The sequence below is a fragment of the Pimephales promelas genome, chromosome 9 (assembly GCF_988280905.1).
Source record: "Pimephales promelas chromosome 9, fPimPro1.hap1.1, whole genome shotgun sequence".
NCBI classification, from domain to species: Eukaryota; Metazoa; Chordata; class Actinopteri; order Cypriniformes; family Leuciscidae; genus Pimephales; species Pimephales promelas.
In genome coordinates this window covers 17,687,793-17,707,955 of record NC_142777.1, presented here as the reverse complement: position 1 = coordinate 17,707,955, position 20,163 = coordinate 17,687,793, and the positions used below count along the sequence as shown (strand labels likewise).

General features: G+C 38.4%; 1 protein-coding gene across 1 annotated transcript; it reads left to right on the top strand.

The window, feature by feature from the left end:
• The first annotated feature begins 2,203 nt into the window (after nucleotides 1-2,203).
• LOC120464882 (uncharacterized) lies at nucleotides 2,204-19,683 on the top strand. The gene is made up of 21 exons (XM_039654445.2): nucleotides 2,204-2,358; nucleotides 7,369-8,198; nucleotides 8,622-8,683; nucleotides 9,877-9,915; nucleotides 10,060-10,163; nucleotides 11,142-11,200; nucleotides 11,403-11,525; nucleotides 11,645-11,770; nucleotides 11,863-12,027; nucleotides 12,723-12,847; nucleotides 12,934-13,465; nucleotides 14,979-15,099; nucleotides 16,366-16,385; nucleotides 16,497-16,619; nucleotides 16,946-17,074; nucleotides 17,153-17,275; nucleotides 17,364-17,494; nucleotides 17,584-17,881; nucleotides 18,657-18,795; nucleotides 19,051-19,166; nucleotides 19,344-19,683. Exons 2-21 carry the CDS (start codon nucleotides 7,503-7,505, stop codon nucleotides 19,395-19,397), a joined length of 3,285 nt encoding a protein of 1,094 aa, XP_039510379.2. The 5' UTR covers nucleotides 2,204-2,358; nucleotides 7,369-7,502; the 3' UTR covers nucleotides 19,398-19,683.
• The last annotated feature ends 480 nt before the right edge of the window (nucleotides 19,684-20,163 follow it).

Genomic DNA, 20,163 nt, shown 5'->3' with positions numbered 1-20,163 from the left:
GCAAACTGACAGCTCCAGTGGTAAAATCCTAAAAGATGTATCTTTAACTCTGCTTATAGCCAAGCAGTGACCATTTGAAAGGGAACTACTCGGTTACTATCTTAACCTCAGTTCCCTGACCCGGAGAGAGGAAACAAGTACAGTGGTGTGAATAAGTTTTGGCACCCATGCTAAAGTTGCCTAAAAAGAGGAATAAAAAATCATCTTTCGGATATTGATCTTAATGCCTTAATTAGAAAAATGAGGAAAAGTCCAACCTTTAAGGACACCAATTTTCTTTGTGAATGAATAATGTATCATTAATAAATAAATGTTTTTCCTTAAAATACAGGGTGCATAAGTCAGGGCACCCCTATGTTAAATTCCCATAGAGTCAGGCAGATTTTTATTTTTAAAAGCCAGTTATTTCATGGATCCAGGATAATATGCATCCTGATAAAGTTCCCTTGGCCTTTGGAATTAAAATATCCCCACATCATCACACACCTTCCACCACACCTAGAGATTGGCATGGTTTTACTTCAGTTAGCCTAATAGCTGGTTTGATTTGCATTGAAAGATGATCTTATGGAAAGTACCCCATGCCAATCTCTAGGTGTGGTGGAAGGTGTGTGATGATGTGGGGATATTTTAATTCCAAAGGCCAAGGGAACTTTATCAGGATGCATATTATCCTGGATCCATGAAATAACTGGCTTTTAAAAATAAAAATCTGCCTGACTCTATGGGAATTTAACATAGGGGTGCCCTGACTTATGCACCCTGTATTTTAAGGAAAAACAGTTATTTATTTATGATACATTATTCATTCACAAAGAAAATTGGTGTCCTTAAAGGTTGGACTTTTCCTCATTTTTCTAATTAAGGCATTAAGATCAATATCTGAAAGATGATTTTTTATTCCTCTTTTTAGGCAACTTTAGCATGGGTGCCAAAACTTATTCATATCACTTTATATTGCGTAGCCGGCCGCACAAGAGAAACGGTTAAAGTTGTCGTTTCAGTCGTATAAACCTGCTATAATGGCGAATTCAGGGGTCTTTATAGGCTGGGTCATGCACCCTTGGCGGGCTCTGACATAAGGCTAGCCCATTGGTTGCACGTCAGAGTCGCCCGTGCCATTGGATGTGCAGTTGCTGCAGCACAGCCTATGAGCACGTCTGACGCACAATAGCTAGCCTACACAATACTCGTTCCCTCTCTCAGGGAACTGAGGTTACGATAGTAACCAAGTAGTTTTATCCGATAATATAAAATCAGTATACTGTATTACCCCACTTTTTTAAGCTAGTGTTGCATCTTGAAAAAGCGGTTGCAATCAAGTTTTTTTTTTTTTTTAATTTTATTTTATTATTATCATGCTTCAATAACAAACAAACAAGATACATTATTAAATCTCTGCATATAACCTCTATTATTCAGCCTTAGGTTGAGCATTGTACAAAAACAAAAAAAATCACAAAAGAACAAACAAATAGGCTAATTAAATGAAAATACATACAAAATTAAATTAAATCAAAAGGTGCTTTTTAAATTAATCTAAACATATCCAAAAGATACATCATTTTAAGGCCTTTCTGTTTTTTTTTAACACATTTTAAAGATTTGCACAATAGTTCATTCATCCACTGATTTAAAAAAATGGGTTTAGCATTTGTGAATGAAAAACTTTCCAAAACATAACATGAAATGAATTACAAAATAAAACTCTTTGTTTTCCAGACAAAAACCAAACCTAATTAACTTCACCGTGAGGGGTAGGTTGCTATCAACTGTTTTTTTTTTGTTTTTTTTTGTTTTTCATGCATTAGGCGGTCGAGGAGAATAAACGTCATCACGCCGAACAGGTAAACTCAATCCGCTTTAACAGCTCGTTATGTTAATCTTTGAAAATGGTCTTGATGGACAAAACGTGTAAGTATCATAAACTTTTGTTGATCACATAGCTGATTTTGTCGTTGTTGTTGCGATACTTTAAGAGCCTGTGGAAAAATCTTGTTTGTTTTTTTTCTCGTGGGAACGGGCTGCAGTGATGCAAACTAACGTTAGCAGCTAACTTACCGGTTAGCCGATTGAGTGTACATTGGTTGTAGTTACAGTACATTATGGGATTGAGTGAGTGCAATACAAATGGCTGCCCGGTATAGGGAACGACTTTAGGACACAGCTCTGGATTGTTTTGATTATTATTAGTGCTTTTATTTTGAAATTCATCTCGGATTCGGAAGTAAAATCCTGTTTCGTAGTCGTTTCTCGTTTCCACCTTCACGTGATTCTGTTGACTGAGCGTTTCATTTTGTGCGACATAAAGGACCTTAACCCGAAGTTTTGGATCGGGAAGAAGAAAAATATGAAAATGTAAGCAGCAACACACTGCATTAGAATAATTTATACAATTATTTAACTTGATTTTTAAGTAAAGGCTATATAATAAACCTGACATTGTCGTTCACATTCAGGCCCGTGGCTTGCTTTCTTTTTCTTAACGTTAGTTTTTATCATCAACCTTCGTTCATGAGTTGCATTTAACGTGTCTGTTTTCTCAGATTTAAGAACGTGCTTCATAAATGTTCGCCTAAGTAAAGTTAACCAATTTGCGATTAATGTTATCTGATTGTCCGTAAGTGAGATGAATGTAATTATCGTATCCACGCTCAGCGGGCACTTAAGTTAGGTTAATTATTAAGGCTGTAAAAAAATCGTGTTTATCTGATGTGGGATATTTCGTAAGCATATGGAAGGTTCCTTTCCAATATTCTGCATTTGGCTATATCCTTTCACCGTCCTTTCTGGTTGTCATTAGTTTGCTACTGCACAGAGAGAATGCTCCAAAACGGAAGTTGCGATAGTGTTTTTCGATTCAAACGGCCTATGTAGAAGGAAAAAGTGTAAGCTGTACTTGTTGTTGTTGTTGTAACGTTAGTTGTTGTTGCTGTGATGTCATGTGAGTGACAGCGACAGTAAACGCGTCGTCAAAGATGAGATTGCTAGAGGGAGTGGACGTTAATTTAATTAAAGATTACGAAGGGTAACGTTCATATATTTTAAAATAATTAAATACTGCAATATTGGATTGAAGACAGGAGTTATGGTTGCTGAAAATTCAGCTTTGCCATATCACAGAAATAAATTACATTTAAAAATATAGTAAAAAAAAAGAACAACTCTTAATCAAATGTATAAAAGAGAAGTTTATTCTTTTTTAAGAATAGGCCCATTCGCCAACACAGCAGTTACCCTGTGGAGTGAGTGAGACACAGACAGGAAGAAATGGGCAATCTTTATACTGCTCTTTCAAGGTCCTTTTCCCTGCAGAGCTTCCCAGTAGTTTTCCATAGACAAAATGCCCTTTACTGCTAGCTTTGATTTATCACTTACCAACCCTTTAAGCCCCCTTAACTAGATGACCTTCTGACCTCAGAGGTCCTTGCCCATCTGGCTCTAGAATGGTTCTAGAATGCCATAAGTTAGCAACGCGAGTGTCTTGCTTATAATAAACACTTTTGGTGGAGATAAACCTATAATGACATACTAGTACTCGGTGAACAATAAACTGCATGAACTGATCTGCTCGGCGATCTCATCAATCTTACTCAATTTCACTGGTTAAGGTTAAGGTCAGGTGTAGGGTAGTTTCAGTTTTAGATGTCACACCCACAGACCGTTGGCTGAAAGTCTGATGCATATGGCACATTTTTCTAGAAGCTCTTCAGGAGTTTCGAAGTCGCGATCTGATTGGTTGAATTCTACAGGATGTCCGGGAGACGTGTTCTTCAACAGTCCGCCTGGAAACAAATGCCGTGTGACAGCAAAACCCCTCGTGGAAGAACCCTGTTGTGTTTATAACTTGACAATGAGCGCTTACCAGGCTCAACTAAACGCTGGATTTTTAAAAGTAGGCCTATGTAAAGTTTGCGGCTCCATTGTTGCAGTAATCTTACATGTTCTTCAATTGATTGTTTATTAGATGCACGCCAGTCTTTTATTGTAAAGACATAGACAATATGTTTTCATGCCCCTAAACATGACGTGAAACAAAACGAACTGTGATTGGTTGCGTTAAATGTCAGTCTAACATCTGCTTGGTCGGTCCTGCGTCAAGAAAAGCTGCGATAGACAACAATGGATGTCTACATGAATGAGAGATTGTGTGAGAAGATTAGAAAGTACCCACATTTGTTCAACTCTAGCCTAAGATGATAAAGATTTGTAAATATCTTCACAACATATAATTTGTGTTGTAAGAGCCATTATGCTCTATTTCAATGTCTTTTTAGTTCCACTGCTTGGAAACACTGGCTGGAGTATGGGTTTAACTTGGTATATAGGTAACCAGAGAGCAATAGATGTCACTTGCAATGAATGAGGGAAGCAAACAATTGTTGACCGTGTCAAGATAACGTCAGGACATGCTAACTGGTGATTGCAATGTGTTTGAGCATCAGAACTGAGACAAATTAAGATTAATGCAGTATTGGACTGGAAGTGCATTTGTTTGGAGCCATACGTCAGATAGCCCTAAAATTAGTTAATGGATTACATGTTTTTAGTTTGTGGTCATATACAGTGCTTTATTTGAACTGGGTCCTGTTACAGACAAGATTTTGGATATTTGCGTTCCGGCATTTGGGTTTAAACTTTCCAGCATACACAAGTGCATTTCATGGTGACAGTGTGTGCATGTGAGAGACCGAGCAAGTTAATGCAGATGTATTTGGAGGTTATGTTTTGCTATTGGCCCTCAGCATATACAGGCCCTTCTCAAAAAGTAGCATATTGTGATAAAGTTCATTATTTTCCATAATGTAATGATAAAAATTAAACTTTCATATATTTTAGATTCATTGCACACCAACTGAAAGATTTCAGGTCTTTTATTGTTTTAATACTGATGATTTCGGCATACAGCTCATGAAAACCCCAAATTCCTGTCTCAAAAAATTAGCATATTTCATCCGACCAATAAAAGAAGTGTTTTTAATACAAAAAAAAGTCAACCTTCAAATAATTATGTTCAGTTATGCAGTTCAATACTTGGTCGGGAATCCTTTTGCAGAAATGACTGCTTCAGTGCGGCGTGGCGGGAATCAGCCTGTGGCACTGCTGAGGTGTTATGGAAGCCCAGGATGCTTCGATAGCGGCCTTAAGCTCATCCAGAGTGTTGGGTCTTGCGTCTCTCAACTTTCTCTTCACAATATCCCACAGATTCTCTATGGGGTTCAGGTCTGGAGAGTTGCCAGGCCAATTGAGCACACCATGGTCAGTAAACCATTTACCAGTGGTTTTGGCGCTGTGAGCAGGTGCCAGGTCGTGCTGAAATATGAAAGCTTCATCTCAATAAAGCTTTTCAGCAGATGGAAGCATGAAGTGCTCCAAAATCTCCTGATAGCTAGCTGCATTGACCCTGCCCTTGATAAAACACAGTGGACCAACACCAGCAGCTGACATGGCACCCCAGACCATCACTGACTGTGGGTACTTGACACTGGACTTCAGGCATTTTGGCATTTCCTTCTCCCCAGTCTTCCTCCAGACTCTGGCACCTTGATTTCCAAATGACATGCAACCACTGAGCAACAGCCCAGTGCTGCTTCTCTGTAGCCCAAGTCAGGTGCTTCTGCCGCTGTTTCTGGTTTAAAAGTGTCTTGACCTGGGGAATGCGGCACCTGTAGCCCATTTCCTGCACACGCCTGTGCACGGTGGCTCTGGATGTTTCTACTCCAGACTCAGTCCACTGCTTCCGCAGGTCCCCCAAGGTCTGGAATCGGTCCTTCTCCACAATCTTCCTCAGGGTCCGGTCACCTCTTCTCTCTGTGCAGCGTTTTTTGTCACACTTTTTCCTTCCCACAGACTTCCCACTGAGGTGCCTTGATACAGCACTTTGGGAACAGGCTATTTGTTCAGAAATTTCTTTCTGTGTCTTACCTGCTTGAGGGTGTCAATGATGGCCTTCTGGACAGCAGTCAGGTCGGCAGTCGTACCCATGATTGCGGTTTTGAGTAAGGAAGCAGGCTGGGAGTTTTGAAAAGCCTCAGGAATCTTTTCCAGGTGTTTAGAGTTAATTAGTTGATTCAGATGATTAGGTTAATAGCTCGTTTTGAGAACCTTTTCATGATATGCTAATTTTTTGAGACAGGAATTTGGGGTTTTCATTATCTGTCACCCAACGATTCTATCTTGTCTACAAACCATGTTTTGTCATAAAAAACCCCGCAATAAACAAATAAATATTGCGCCAATACCCAGCGAAGAAGAGAACAAAACACGTAACTATGGACGTCAGACAGAAACTAGTGCTGCACACTGTTTGCATGACGATCTGCTCTGAGGAAAAAAAAGCAAAAAAAAAAAAAGAAAAACTAAGATTTACCTGGTGTCCTCAACCCATGCTTTGCTATGATTGGCTGTACTCATGACATCACTCTGTTTGTGTCGCGCGATGGCTCTGGATATCTAGCAGGCTAGATATTTTTCTGGGCTCGGCGACCCGTCTGCGAGCGTTTTCGCTGCGTTGTTGGCTCTTTCATACTAACAGATTGGCAAGCGTTCATCATCCGCTAATCCCCCGCGATTTGCACGCGATAACACCCTGACCTGTCGGCGAGCTCAACGATTTGCAAATCGGGCATAAATCAGGTTTAAAATCCTGTAGTGTGAACTTAGCATTAGCTGAATGCCAAAATCATCAGTATTAAAAACATTAAAAGACCTGAAATATTTCAGTTGGTGTGCATTGAATCTAAAATATATGAAAGTTTAATTTTTATCATTACATTATGGAAAATAATGAGTAATGATCCCGAATGTGGAATTGCTGCTAATGCTAATTAGGATAGCGGGAGACACGAGCAACGAGATAGATCAGTCAGAATCAGAAATCGATTTAAAGGAAAAGGCTCCGACCTTGTTGGTGAGAGAATATCAACTGAATGATTTTTGATCTCAACATAGCGATAGCCTACATGCCTTCACAGAATAATACACTAGGCTGTAGTTCGGGCCATGCAGAAACTTGTGAATGATGCTCTTACAGTTAAGTGACATTATTGTATGTTCTGGGTAAACTGAAGTTATACGGTCGGTTAGTGTCGGTCACAGCACCTTTTAATTGCTGTTTTGATCCAGCAATTATTCATTTACATATTTAGCACTGGGCACAGAATACTAGTCATGAACAATATCTCTCCCTGGTTCTCTCCTGAACAAGAAACTGCAATGCTTTCCCTCTCTTTCCTGCATATAATATATATATATATATATATATATATATATATATATATATATATGCAGGAAAGTCTTGCTTTCCTATGCCACTGCTAACCATTTTGTGAGCATGCTAGAAATCATTGCTCCATTGTGTTTCTGCAGAGCTGTTTCATTCTGGAGGAGCTTCTTTTTCTCGATCCAGGCTTAAATTGACGGATTGTCTTTTTTGGGGACTTTTTGATTCGCTTTGTTCCCCTCTTTTTCCACTCGCCCCAAAGTGCCACCATTTCCAGGCCATGTCCCAGAAACGGACTGGTTCTAATGCTCAGAAAGGCTTTGCTGTTGGCCGTGGGCTTTTGGCTGGCTCTGAGACTTTGAACTTTAGTATGGGTGAGACACACTCGGACCCCTACAGCTCGTCGTCCCGGTCCCGATCCCGGTCTGGTCTGGTTGGAGGGGAGGGAAAAGACCATGACTCTCCGCTGTACCGCCGAGCGGGCAGCAACATCAATACCGTTCAACTGTTCGCCAGCCTAGGTCTGTCATCGACTGATCTGGATGTACTGGCACAGGTTCCAGAGGAGAACTTATGCATGGAGACCTTGCCCCATCTTCTCATGCTGCTTAAGAACCGCAAGATGGAAGCCAGCTGGGGTGACATTCCGGGCGGACGATTGGACCTTTCCAGTGGGCAGGCTCAAAGTCGCTCACAAGGTGACTTCGGTTATTCTTCCATGCAAGAGACATCTGGTCGAGGGTACGACATGTTAGATTACACGAGCGGTAGCGGCAGAGACGGCCAATATTCTGAGCTTTCCTGTGACTCCTACCGCAACCATGGCATGTCAGCGTCATCGCCATCTGACGACATGTTCATGCAGAGAAGAATGGGCTCCCCGTCTCAGAGAAAAGTGCAGGATTTCTTGGGAGTCATGCCCCTCATGTTTCCCCATTTGTGCTCTCTTTGTGATTTTGAAGTGCTCTCTGTCATGGTGAGTAAATCATGCTGGTTGCCTTCTGCACACACACTTCACTTCCTCTTCGTGAATCCTGCTTGTTGAAGAAGAACCTCTTTAAACATATATTTTTTTTTGCATTTAAATCAACACCTCTGAGTTTGGCATAGTATTAAATTTGATATAATGGCCCTAAAAGATAAAATGGCCCTTAATCTCAATGAACGCTTATAGTATACACTGTTGTTAGCTGTATTTCTGACTTGTTCTTTATGCTTGGTTCCAGTTAGGACAGTTAGTATCTAGAACTCATTTTAGATCCATTACAGTACGTTTGTAGATTGCATTCATAGCCAGGAAGGGTAGCTTGTCCAGTTAGCTGTGATCCAGTATGTCAAGGCTTTTTTTGTATTATTAATTTTTAAGTGTATTTTTTCTCCCTTCCCTGTATTTGTAAAGGAATGGACTCAACACACGACTGGGATTCGTCACTCCGAAAACCAAAAACTCCTTCTGCAAATGTAAGTAGACTCCTTTGTGTGAACTGTTTGTTCAGATGTTGAAAACCTTCTGATAGTCACTTTGACTTAGAAACATAGCTAAACTTGGCTTACAGTAGGTGCAGTTCCACTATGGATCTTTTGGATCAGACATTACCCAGTTATACATGGTAAATGGACTCCATTTATATAGCGCTTTCACAGACCCAATGGCCACCGAAGTGCTTTACATTTTGCCTCACATACACGAATTCATACACCTACGGCGGTGTCAGCCATACAAGGCATCCAGTTTGTCGGGGACAGCTGGGGTTAGATGTCTTTCTCATGGACACCTCGACACTTGGCCACGTGGAACTGGGGATTGGGATTGAGTTATCCACTATCAGTTCATGTTAATAACCTGAAGCATTTACTACTGCTGTCTAGCTTGAAAAAGCAGCATCATAAATTAGCCTATATTGTGCTCTATATTTCATGCCTTCTTTTCATGCTCCATAATAGCTGTGAGAGAGGAATTGTTGTAAAATCTCATTTGTTTTTCTGTCACTTTTATTGGAGTGACAGCATTCCACTATCAAAATAATAATAATAATAATAAAAAGAAATTCACCCACAAATTAAAATTCTGTCTAGTTTGAAAGTATTAACTATTTTCACAGACTGCGATGATGTGTTTCCAGGTTTCACAGTAATCAATATTGCAAATCTAGTAAAGATTTTCATTATTATTATTATTAATTAATACGCATTTAACTCAACACTTGTAAATGGCAAAAAAAGAATTAAAGCTGCTGTTTCTAATTGACATTGTCGTATTACGTAATCAATATTTAATTTTTACCTCTTTTGAAAAGTTTGAAAATGCTATATATATATATATTTTTTTGGGGGGGGGGTAATACTAGAATTTTGACTGCCGTCGTCTCCCATTCGACACTATAGAGGTTTACCCAAATAAGACAACTACTTCTTCCGAGAACCACAGAAAAGTGAATCGGATTCATAAAGCTAATGAATCTATTCTTTTATGAACCTTTTAGTTGTTCTAAATAGGTTAAACAGTTACCTATTTCGAACATGACGGTTCAGTTCAAAAACAGAAATAAAGAAGTTGTATCCGTTTTTGAAAAATGAATTTGTTCTGCAAGTGTTCAACATTTACATTTCTGTAATTTAAAAACATGTGAAAACTCATTCCTGTTGTTTTATAGGTACCCGGACTGGGATCCTCAAATGCCCTCTAATCGCACGTATGTTACTAGTTTTTTTTTGTGTGTGTGTGTGTGTGTGTGTGTGTGTGTGTGTGTGTGTATATGCTCTTATATGTATGATAAATCCTACTTTTTAGAAGTGTCTGTATAGAAAAGCACATTTAAAAAATGTACTCCTCTCAGGTCGACATCCCTTTCCTTGGACACAAAGAGTCGTTCGGATAGATTGCTGGGAGCAGATTCAATTGGTGGTGGTCTACAGAGAACAGGGATGAGCTCCAGCTGGGGTAATACATTTGTGAGAGGATGCAGTCTGGTCTGCTACTTTTCTACAAGTTGATCTTTTTGTTGAAGCAGTAATCCACTTTCATGGAACAACTCAACTCTGTCTTGTTTAGAGCATATATGTGGAATACATTTATCTTCCTTTCAGTTTCAACCTGGTTTGGTCAATTCTTTTTGGTTAAAGTTGCATTAAGTAATTTTGATCAATAACAGTTTAACAAAAAAATTTTTTTTTTTACAAAAGTTAACTACAGCAGCTTTAACAAAGAACGTGTACAGGTAACTTGAAGATGATTCTTGTGACTTTGCAACACTGACCATGTTATTAACCTAAATTGAATCAGCATCCAACTAAATTGATGTGTATACAGGACTGTTTTTTTTTATTGTATTAGTTTCATAATGAAGAACTTTGCAACATTATGGCGGTGTGTCCACCAAAGCGTTTTTCCACGCGCCTGGCGTTTGTTTTCAATGGGAGCGCCGCGTTTTTTAAACGCCATGAGCGTACCGAGGCGCTGAGCCTTTTTTTCACGCTGAAGCGCCCAGTGTTTTTTACTGGTCGCTGGGAGTTGAAAAATGTTCAACTTTGGATAAACGCAGCGCTCCTCACTATCACTTTTTACCCAGTCGTCCAATCACAGTGGAGGAGGCGCGGGACTAATATCACACCGACCAACTGTCACAACATTCAACTGCTGCGGATATTCTGTATCATAGCAACGAAACGTTTCAACAAAAAAACCGCTGCACTGCCAAAACGCTCTTAAGCGTCCAAAGCACGGCGTCTTTAGCAGAGCGTCTAAAAACGCTTTGGTGGACACACGGCCTATCACTGTTATTTTTTTCGTTTCTTACTGTGAAGCTGCTTTCCAACCATCTGTGTTGTATAGCTCTATATAAATAAATGTGATTCACTTGACTTGACGCATTGGCTAAGAATTTCAATCATTCTCACAATTTTTAAACAACTTTTTTAGGGTCTGAGTCCAGTCTGGGAATGACAAGTAAAATGACATCATATTCAACGGCACCCAAGGTAATAATGCACAATGTTATCTGTTTTTGTTAAATGGTCCATCAGTTCTGTTGCATTAAAAATGCACCCTCAATTAAAATATATATTTTATTATTATTATTTCATATAATCAGGATGTCCTTTTCAGTTTGTGATCTTTTGTTTGAATGTGGATGGCTATATCTTGGTGTGTGTTTGTTTTGTTTCGTTTTGTTTTTTTTAGATAAAAAGTAGGGTGGTCGTGTTGAAATACGAAAGGAAACCGAAGTCAACAAACAGCCTGTTTGACCTGGCAAAACCCTTTGGCACCATCAGTAAGCATCTAGTACTGAAGAACGTGAACAAGGTATTGCCTGTGTATGTAATAAGCAGCCATTCGTAATTTGGAATAAGAATGCTCATTTTGAGTAAATCATGCCATTAAGTCTGTTTTATTTATTCATTATTTGTTTAATTTTTTCAAAGGCTTTCCTGGAGCTGCAGACTCATGAGGAGGCTTTGGCTATGGCTAATTATTACAAGCGAAAACCAGCCATTTTGCATGGGAAAGAGATGCAAGTTTATTTGTCAAAGGAACTGATTGGAATTAAGGTAAGGTTAATTGCCTCCCTCCTCTTCTTTTGTTAAAAGTTAACCAAATCAAGCAATTAGATCCATTAAGCTTATTTGCTTTATCAATACAGAAAAGTGAAAGGCCGGTCAGAGAAACTAGAACCAGAGAGAAGAAAGATGTCAGCCAGGTGGTGTTTTTCTATCATTTGCCACGGGAAAGTGACAAGAAAATGGAGCTCCTCAAAATAGCTCGTCGATTTGGCACTGTTGAGAAACATTTGTTTGTAGATAAAGGGGTAAGTTACATATGCAGCAATTTTCAGAAAATGCATTATTAAAATCTGTCCTGTTTCATAGATTTTTTTTATTTATTATTTTATTATTTCAATAATAATAATAATAATAATCTTCAATAGTCTAAAGGGTGAATTATTATTATTATATACAGTATATAATTAATTTAACTATTTTAATATCTAAGGAACCATAATTTTGCAACGTCACTCTACTGTGAACTACAGGAATCATGTAAAATACAGTAAATGTTTTGTAATCCAGGCATTGTCCATGTTTTTTTTCCCACTGCTCTTTGTTTGGTGAAGGGAAAGAATAATATTTAAATGATAATAATTTATTAATGTGCCAATATAACATTATATTATAATAACTGGCAGTAATCATCTACATATTTGAACTTTTTTTTGCTTTTGTCATGCAAAATAAGTTCATGACTTTTATGAACTTATTTTGAGTGATGCTAACAAATCAGAATGTTTAAATGATTCGTTAAAACTTTAATCTGATATAAAGATGAATCAATGAATCAAGCTTACAAACTCTAGTGAAGTTTCAAAAGGGGATGCTATTACAATCTTATATACTTGAAAATTGCTGAAAAAGAAGGGATTGTGAAACTAACCAAATTACACAGTATATTATAATATACTGCAGATATTTGACATGGCTCATATTTCTTATATTAAAAAAACAGGCATATGTTCAAATGGGCAATTCTAAGGATGCAGAGATGTTGGTGAAGTACTACACTGTCAATCCTTTGACTATCAGTGGAAGATCTGTTCGACTGAACATCTGCACAAAGTATAAGACTCTAACGTAAGTTGTCCTTTCTATCCAGAGAAACCAATGATATATTTAGAAAGAAAACAAAACCAAATGTGCTATACATGATGTTGTTCCAGGGACCCACCAGGAAAGGATGACCATGGAGGAGAAGAACCAGCTCGTAAGAGAAGCGGTAGCAGCAGTGCCACCAGCAGAACTGCTGATAAACATTCATCAAAGAATCGAAGGTCCTCTACTTCCAAAGCCAAAGAGCGCTCTGATAAAAAAGAAGAGGAACCAAAGCCTAAGGAAGTAGAGGCCCTGGGAGATGGGGCAGGAGATGAAGCTGATGTTATGGAAGCTTGTGACGACGACCAAGACAGGTGTGATGAAGATCCCTCTGTAGATGATGTCGACCTATCATGTGATCCAGAGCAAACCAGTGAACAAGCACCAGATATTGATGACGCCAACAAAGAGGATGAGACCAGCGATGAGACCACAGAAAACCAAAAAGACTCTGGTGAAAAACAGGAAGAGACTCCACTGGAGGAACCTACGACATCTGAGGCTGAGCAGGAGAACACAGATGAACTTCCTAAAGACCTTGAGGAACAGAATGGTGATCAAACTGAAGATGAGGGTGCTGAAGAGGACAACGAAGAGCAGGTAGGATCTTTTGCACAGTAGCACATCATCTAAAATGCCATGGGCATTAAAGGATTAGGAATAGTTCACTAAAAAATATATATATTCTGTGTTAAACATTTACTCACCCCTCATGAACACAGGAGATATTTTGAAGAATGTGCATGCAGATCTTTTCCACATTATGAAAGCATACAACTTTTTTGTTAATAGCACTTCTTGTGTTTATTGCCTCTATAGATAAATCGCTTGTCGTATTCCTCACTTGTAAGTCACTTTGGATAAAAGCGCCTGCTAATAGAATATATGTAAATATAGGTTTTTCCACTGTTCGTCGTACGGTAACTTAGAATGTTTACCATTTATATAATATTTTATGTAACTCTTTTTATATTTCACAAACCGCTTTAATCCAAGTCTTCTGAAGTTGTACAAGTTCATAGACTACTTTTCTGATGCTGTTTTGCCCTCTTTAGGGTTTTAATATACACTTGTAATCGAATTTATTCAACCCATATTGCTTATCAGGAAGCATATTGGAGCAGGCATCCCTTGAATGGACCTAAATCGCCTGACGGATCTAAATTTTGCCAACAACATTGTGCTTTTCGCCGATGATGAAACTTGTCTCAAAGACTCAACTGAGAGACTTCGCCTCAAAGCCAGTAAAATGCGTATCAGTGTTCTGCATATCATTCTGGATGTTCAGCTGGATCACTCCTCCATTGGCTTCTTAAGGGACCTAAACTGGCCGGCCCAAAAGTTATGAAAGACATCGTTAAAATAGTCTGAGTGACTACAGTGGTTCAATCTTAGGTTTATCAAGTGACAAGAATACTGTTTGTGCGCAATAAACAAACAAAAATAACGACTCTTATTCGAACGTTATTCAACTATTAATTTCCTCCTCTGTGGCCCTCGAGATTTCACAAAGTGAAACTACGCAAAGCATCTAGGTTGTATGTCACATGCATCACACACATGACCAGCGTTTGCCAATAGTGAGCCTGTGTGTGACGTGCAACCTAGAAGCTTTGTGCTGTTTCACTATGTGAAATCTCATAGTGAAACTGTGCCTTTACTATATTTTGTATCCTGTTCCTTGTTTGTGAAGGGAAGTGATATTTTCTCTTAAGCCTTTGGACCATTCCTTTGACTAATCCATATTTCTAACATGCAGTCAAATGTGACACTCAATGAACCTAGCCAGTTCAGGTATTTCATGTTTTCTAGCTCAAGAACACCTGCTGCAACTAATTAAACTCTTGATTAGCATTTTGAGACTACAGACGTCATTAAAAGTAGGGTTGAAGTTCAGTTGAATTTTAGGAAAACTTAAATATATTAGTTAAATATTAACTAAATTTTATGAAATATGAGTTGGGTTGAGACCTCAATTCATTTTGTTTGATTTGTTCATTGCAAACAGCCGAACGTCTGTAAATTTTGCTTATGATTTTCAATGGGTGTTAAATAATTTTGATTACAACTGTAAATTACATGTCCACTATTTTATTTCTGTATATGCTTCTAGGAGGGTCAAACTGAAACTGACTTTCCTGAGAACATGGATGAGTTTGTTACTCTTGATGAGCTAGTGGAGGAGGAGAACACTAAGAGAAAAGACTCAAAATCCAAAGCTGAATACACATCAGGTAATGCCCAATGTCAGTGGCTTTAGCAGTGATCCATGACAAGGCTCTTTTCTTTGGATTTCGCAGTCAGTTTTAAGTCCGGTTACGGTCATATTGTCTGTAAAAACTACTATGCCCTCTGGTTTTGATAGTGATATGCATGCACTCTCTGTTCATCCTTCGTGCACTAAATTCTCTCTCAGTGGAGATGAGGTTTTTCTCAGGCCCAACCCGGCCTTTATGCCAAAGGTATGGCTGCCTCTTGGGCTCTATTTAAGGGAGTCTCTTTGCAGGACATGTGCCGCTGCAAGCTGGGCCTCTCCTCATACGTTTGTCTGATACTACCTGCTTGATGTCACCAGAACCCTGGTAGCTCATTCTGTCCTGGGTGTCGGCCCTCTGTAGATTTGTGCTCTTAGGCCTTCCACCCCTCTTTAAGTCTGGGCTGCCTAGTCCAGCACTTTAAAGTCACTAAGCATGTTTCTAATCTGCCCCTGGCACCATATATTCACCATTATGTGTGTGGTCAGGTTTATTCACAAATGCATGTTACCATATGCTATTCTTTGCTTCCTCACTTTGTGTGGTGGTTTCCTTGTGACCGCCTCATTGTAGTGTATTGGGCAATCGAGGAGCTGTCCATATCTCCCATAGGTGGATCTCAAACATGAGATGATGAAAGAGAACAATAGGTTAATAATCTTAACCCTCAGTTCTCTGAAACATCGAGTTGAGAGATCCACCAAGCTTGCCCCGCTTGTTGCTTGAGAGGGCCGTATTTGCTCACTAAGGTAAGATGGCGCGTGCTAGTGTTTTATACTCTTGGTAAAGGGTGGGTCCCTTCCCGAGCATTGGACACGCGCTTCTGTCTGTCAGGCCAGACTTAGTGCAATTGGATGCTTCTGCAGAGGTCAGGTGCGGATGCCCTTCCCATAGGTCTGGTGGATCTCACCACTCGATGTTTCAGAGAACCAACGATCATCTGATACTGAAGACTGGAGTAATGATGCTGAAAATTCAGCTTTAATTACATTTAAAAATGTTTTAAAACAAAAAACGGGTTATTTTAAATTTTAACTATTTCACAATATTACTACTTTTACTGTATTTTTGATCAAATAAATGCAGACTTGGTCAGAATGAGACTTCTGCCAAAAACACACAAAAAAATCCTTACGACTCCAAACTTTTAAATGGTTGTGTAGTCTCTAAATAGCTGCTGATTGAGCATGTTTCCCCCCTCTAGTCAGTCTGTTAAAATGACTTATTTCATCTTGTATGTTTCAGGAAGCTCCAAGGATAGTGGGGTAAGTCTAACTTCTTGGGCACTTTAAAATTTATTAAAATAGTTTACAACTAATCACTGTTCATTAGTTTATTGATTGTGTTGAATAATTATGTGTATGTTCTAATTGTAGGGATATAGAGTTATAAATGTCATTGGATTTAAACGTGGCCACGATTATAAAGATGAAATCCTTGCTCTTGCCAAGCCATTTGGTAAAGTGGTCCGGCACCTGATCTTAGACGTGAGGCCTGAGGTAACAGCTCTCAGATATTCTCCTCTTGGTTGTTCAGACCGCTTCATTCACTGCAGCTTTACTGTAGTGTAGCTATCCAAACAGATTTCTGATGCTAGACCATTTAAGAATGTATGTATATTGTTTATAATATGTTTAATATATAATATGTTTATAATAATACTGTATATAATATGTTTATTATTCATTGGCAAGCTGTGTTTATGAATTCATTCCCATTTGGTTGGAGGGAACATGTTTTCGTGGTGTTCTGTCAATCAGAAATTCTCAGAGATGGCCTGAAATGTACGATTTTGTTTTCCTTAAATGTTTGTGCTGTGTTGTAGGCCTTTCTTCAGTTCTCCAAAGAAAAAGAGGCAAAAGCAATGGTTAGCTTCTACTCCAGGAATGCCTTACCATCTGTGTGTGGAAGACCTGTGAGAGTTTATCATTCACACACCTATACAACCATCCAGGTAAGACTTGGTCTTAATTAACTCACCATGAATAAAAAGTATGTGACTCTAACGCATACATCTGTGCAACTTCTACAGAGTGGAAAAGTCATCTACGTTGGTAATATTCCACCCTTCAAAGGCTCAGATGCATTACTTCTAAAAATCGCTGAACCATTTGGAAAAATCAGAAGATATTATATGAATCGATTACGCAATGAGGTAATTGCAAAAATAGAACGATTTCTGATGGATTTATGTGGCAATAATAAATGATTTGGTGTTTATGATATTTGTATTGTTTGCTCAGTGCTTCATTGAGATGGATAGAGGGGAAGATGCTGAGAAAATGGCAGAGACCTACAAGGAAAAGCAACCTAAATTTGAAGGCAAACGACTGGTTGTCTACGTGAGCAGGAAATTTAAGACGCTGAAATGTGGGTCAGTTGGACTTTTTTTTTCTTGGGAAAACAATGGTTTCCAAAGATGTTACATGGAAATCTGTTTGACAAAAATTTATCCTCTCACAGAAAAAGACCTCCAAGCCCAGAGGCCGAGGATAAACAGACACTCAAGAGAGAACGCTCCGAAGATGATGAGGCTCAGAGGAACTCATCTGGAAAAAGTAAAGACAAAAAAGAGGAAGAACCTTCTGTCAAGAAGATCAAAGTGGATGAGCCTGTCGCTGATAAAGCTAAGGAGATGGAGAGTCATGAAGAGAAGCAAAGCCAAAATGTTTCAGAAGAAATCACTCCTGAGGAGAAGAAAGAGTCAGAGGAGAAACAATGCGAAGACGCATCAGAGCTCCAAAATATGGAGACTGAACCTGTGAGTTACTTCATTATTTATCTCATATGTAGGGCAACACTTTATATTGTTTCAGCACGATACATCGTTTCAGTATCGACATTGTGATGTGTGATTCTGCAATAGTCACAATGTCAACTAGGGATCGTACATGTGCCCATCGTTTCTCTTTAGAAACAAAGGATAAAAAGTTCTCAGATTTCATCAATAAGGTCTTCATTTGTGTCCCGGAGATGATTTGATCATTTATTCACCCTCTTGTTCTTCCAAACCCATATGACATTTTGTCTTTAGTAGAAAAGAAGGTTGTCTGGATAGAAGTGCATGAAAAATTGTTTCTGGCTACAGCTCCAAGGCTCTCTGGCAAAATTAATAAATACTCCAGCATCCGAATTATGATATGTGTGCCATTCACAACCCAGCAAACAGTGAACAAGTTAACTTTTCATTCAGCACTTCTAGGTGTTTATGAAAATTATGATTTGCAACGTGCGAACCACAGTGAGAGAAATGTGATGTAGAAACATCATGGGAGCTACAAACATATTAATTAGTTGGATATTCTACAAGATGGAGTGTTAGAACTAAGTCACTCTCTTGTTACATTATGACTGCGCATTATATCTGATTACAACTTGTCAAACGATGTGGTGGGTTGTTTTAGGAGAATCACAGTGAATTCAGCCCAGACAAGTTCTCCAAGCAATAGACAAAAGATTGTACTTTTGAAAATGCTTTCTCACTGCTAACAGGATATACTTGATTGAACCACTGTTTTGCTTGATCCTTTGACCAGGAGGCTGAAGATGAAGAAACTGTTGCGTCAGAGAAGAGTGTGAAGACTGAGGAAAAAACCATTACAACAGCACCATCTGAAATAAAGCCTGAAACTAGCCATTCTACCCTAGAGCCATATGATCCTAATGTCCCAGTGGGTAAGATGACTTTGTTTTTCGCAAGAAATAAGGTGTTTGACTTAATAAAGCTATTAATTTAGTGTTTTATATGAATTTTCTTCAGCTTTTTGGACAGATTTGACACTAAATCAGTTTGGCTTGCTAGAAAATGCTTTAAACCAAACCATAAATGGATTGTAAAAAGTGATGGACCCCCACTAAGGAAATATTTCATTATTATTATTTCATTATTATAAGAAGCCTCATTAATGAATCTCATTTGTCCTGTTTCAGGTGTGGAGTTTGTGAAGATGGGGTACTACTGCAGAATCTGCTTCCTGTTTTACTCTAATGAGGACACTGCTAAGAAAATTCACTGCAGTAGCCAAGCACACTACGATAAACTTAAGGTGATATATATTTTCCTTTTATCTATCCTTGATGTCAGAGCAGGATTGAGATCTTTATGCTTTACATTTTGAGGATTCACTTTTTTTATTAGTCAATATTAGCATTATTACATTGACATTTTTGTTGTTGTTCAGTATATATATTTTTTTTGAAACATGTTATTTTCTTCTTATCAGAAATATTTGGAAAAGGAGAAAGCCAAAGCACAGAGTAACGGGACGAAGAAATGAACCACTGATGCTGGAACATCTGTTAATATGTCCATTATGTCCCTGTCATTTTTTGTTTTCTTGTGTTCAGCTCTTTTGTTCGGTATGAACAAATAATAAAAAAAATCATAGACTGAGGCATTGCTTCTTTTAATGTAGTTATGAAAGCTGGTGCATTCATAAGCAATTCCTAGCTGTTCAGTCATAGCGATTTAGATGTGAAGTTTAACATTTACACCTAAATTGCTACTACTACTGTTTTTGTTTTTCCTTTCTTTTATTAAACTTTAAACCAGCATTCCTCATACTCTGTCTGACTGTTTAATATATTTTATTTTGTATTTTGTGAAAGGAGATATTCATGGTCCCTTTGTTTAATGTAATTAATTGGTGTTACCCAGCATTCTACAGTAAAACTGCACAAATTAGAATTTTTTTTTCCTAATTAATTTCTCTGCCCTGTAATATAAGATCCCATAAAATTCCTTTTGACATAATGGGCATATTGTGATTGTTTCTTTTAGCTATTATTTTAATTCCATTGCTTATGGTGTGTGAATGTCCGCTATTAACAGAACGTCCATTTAAAAGCCCTAAACCCTTGATCACTTAACCTTGTTTAGCTTAACAGCAAAACATTGGCCATAATTTTAGACTCTTGTGCAGTGCCCTAAGATAGGTGGTAATAAATTAAATGTGGCACTGCACAAAAGCCTGAAAATTATTAGACAACACTATTCTGCTCTACAATATAAAAACCATCACATGAACGTTCATTATTCATTTT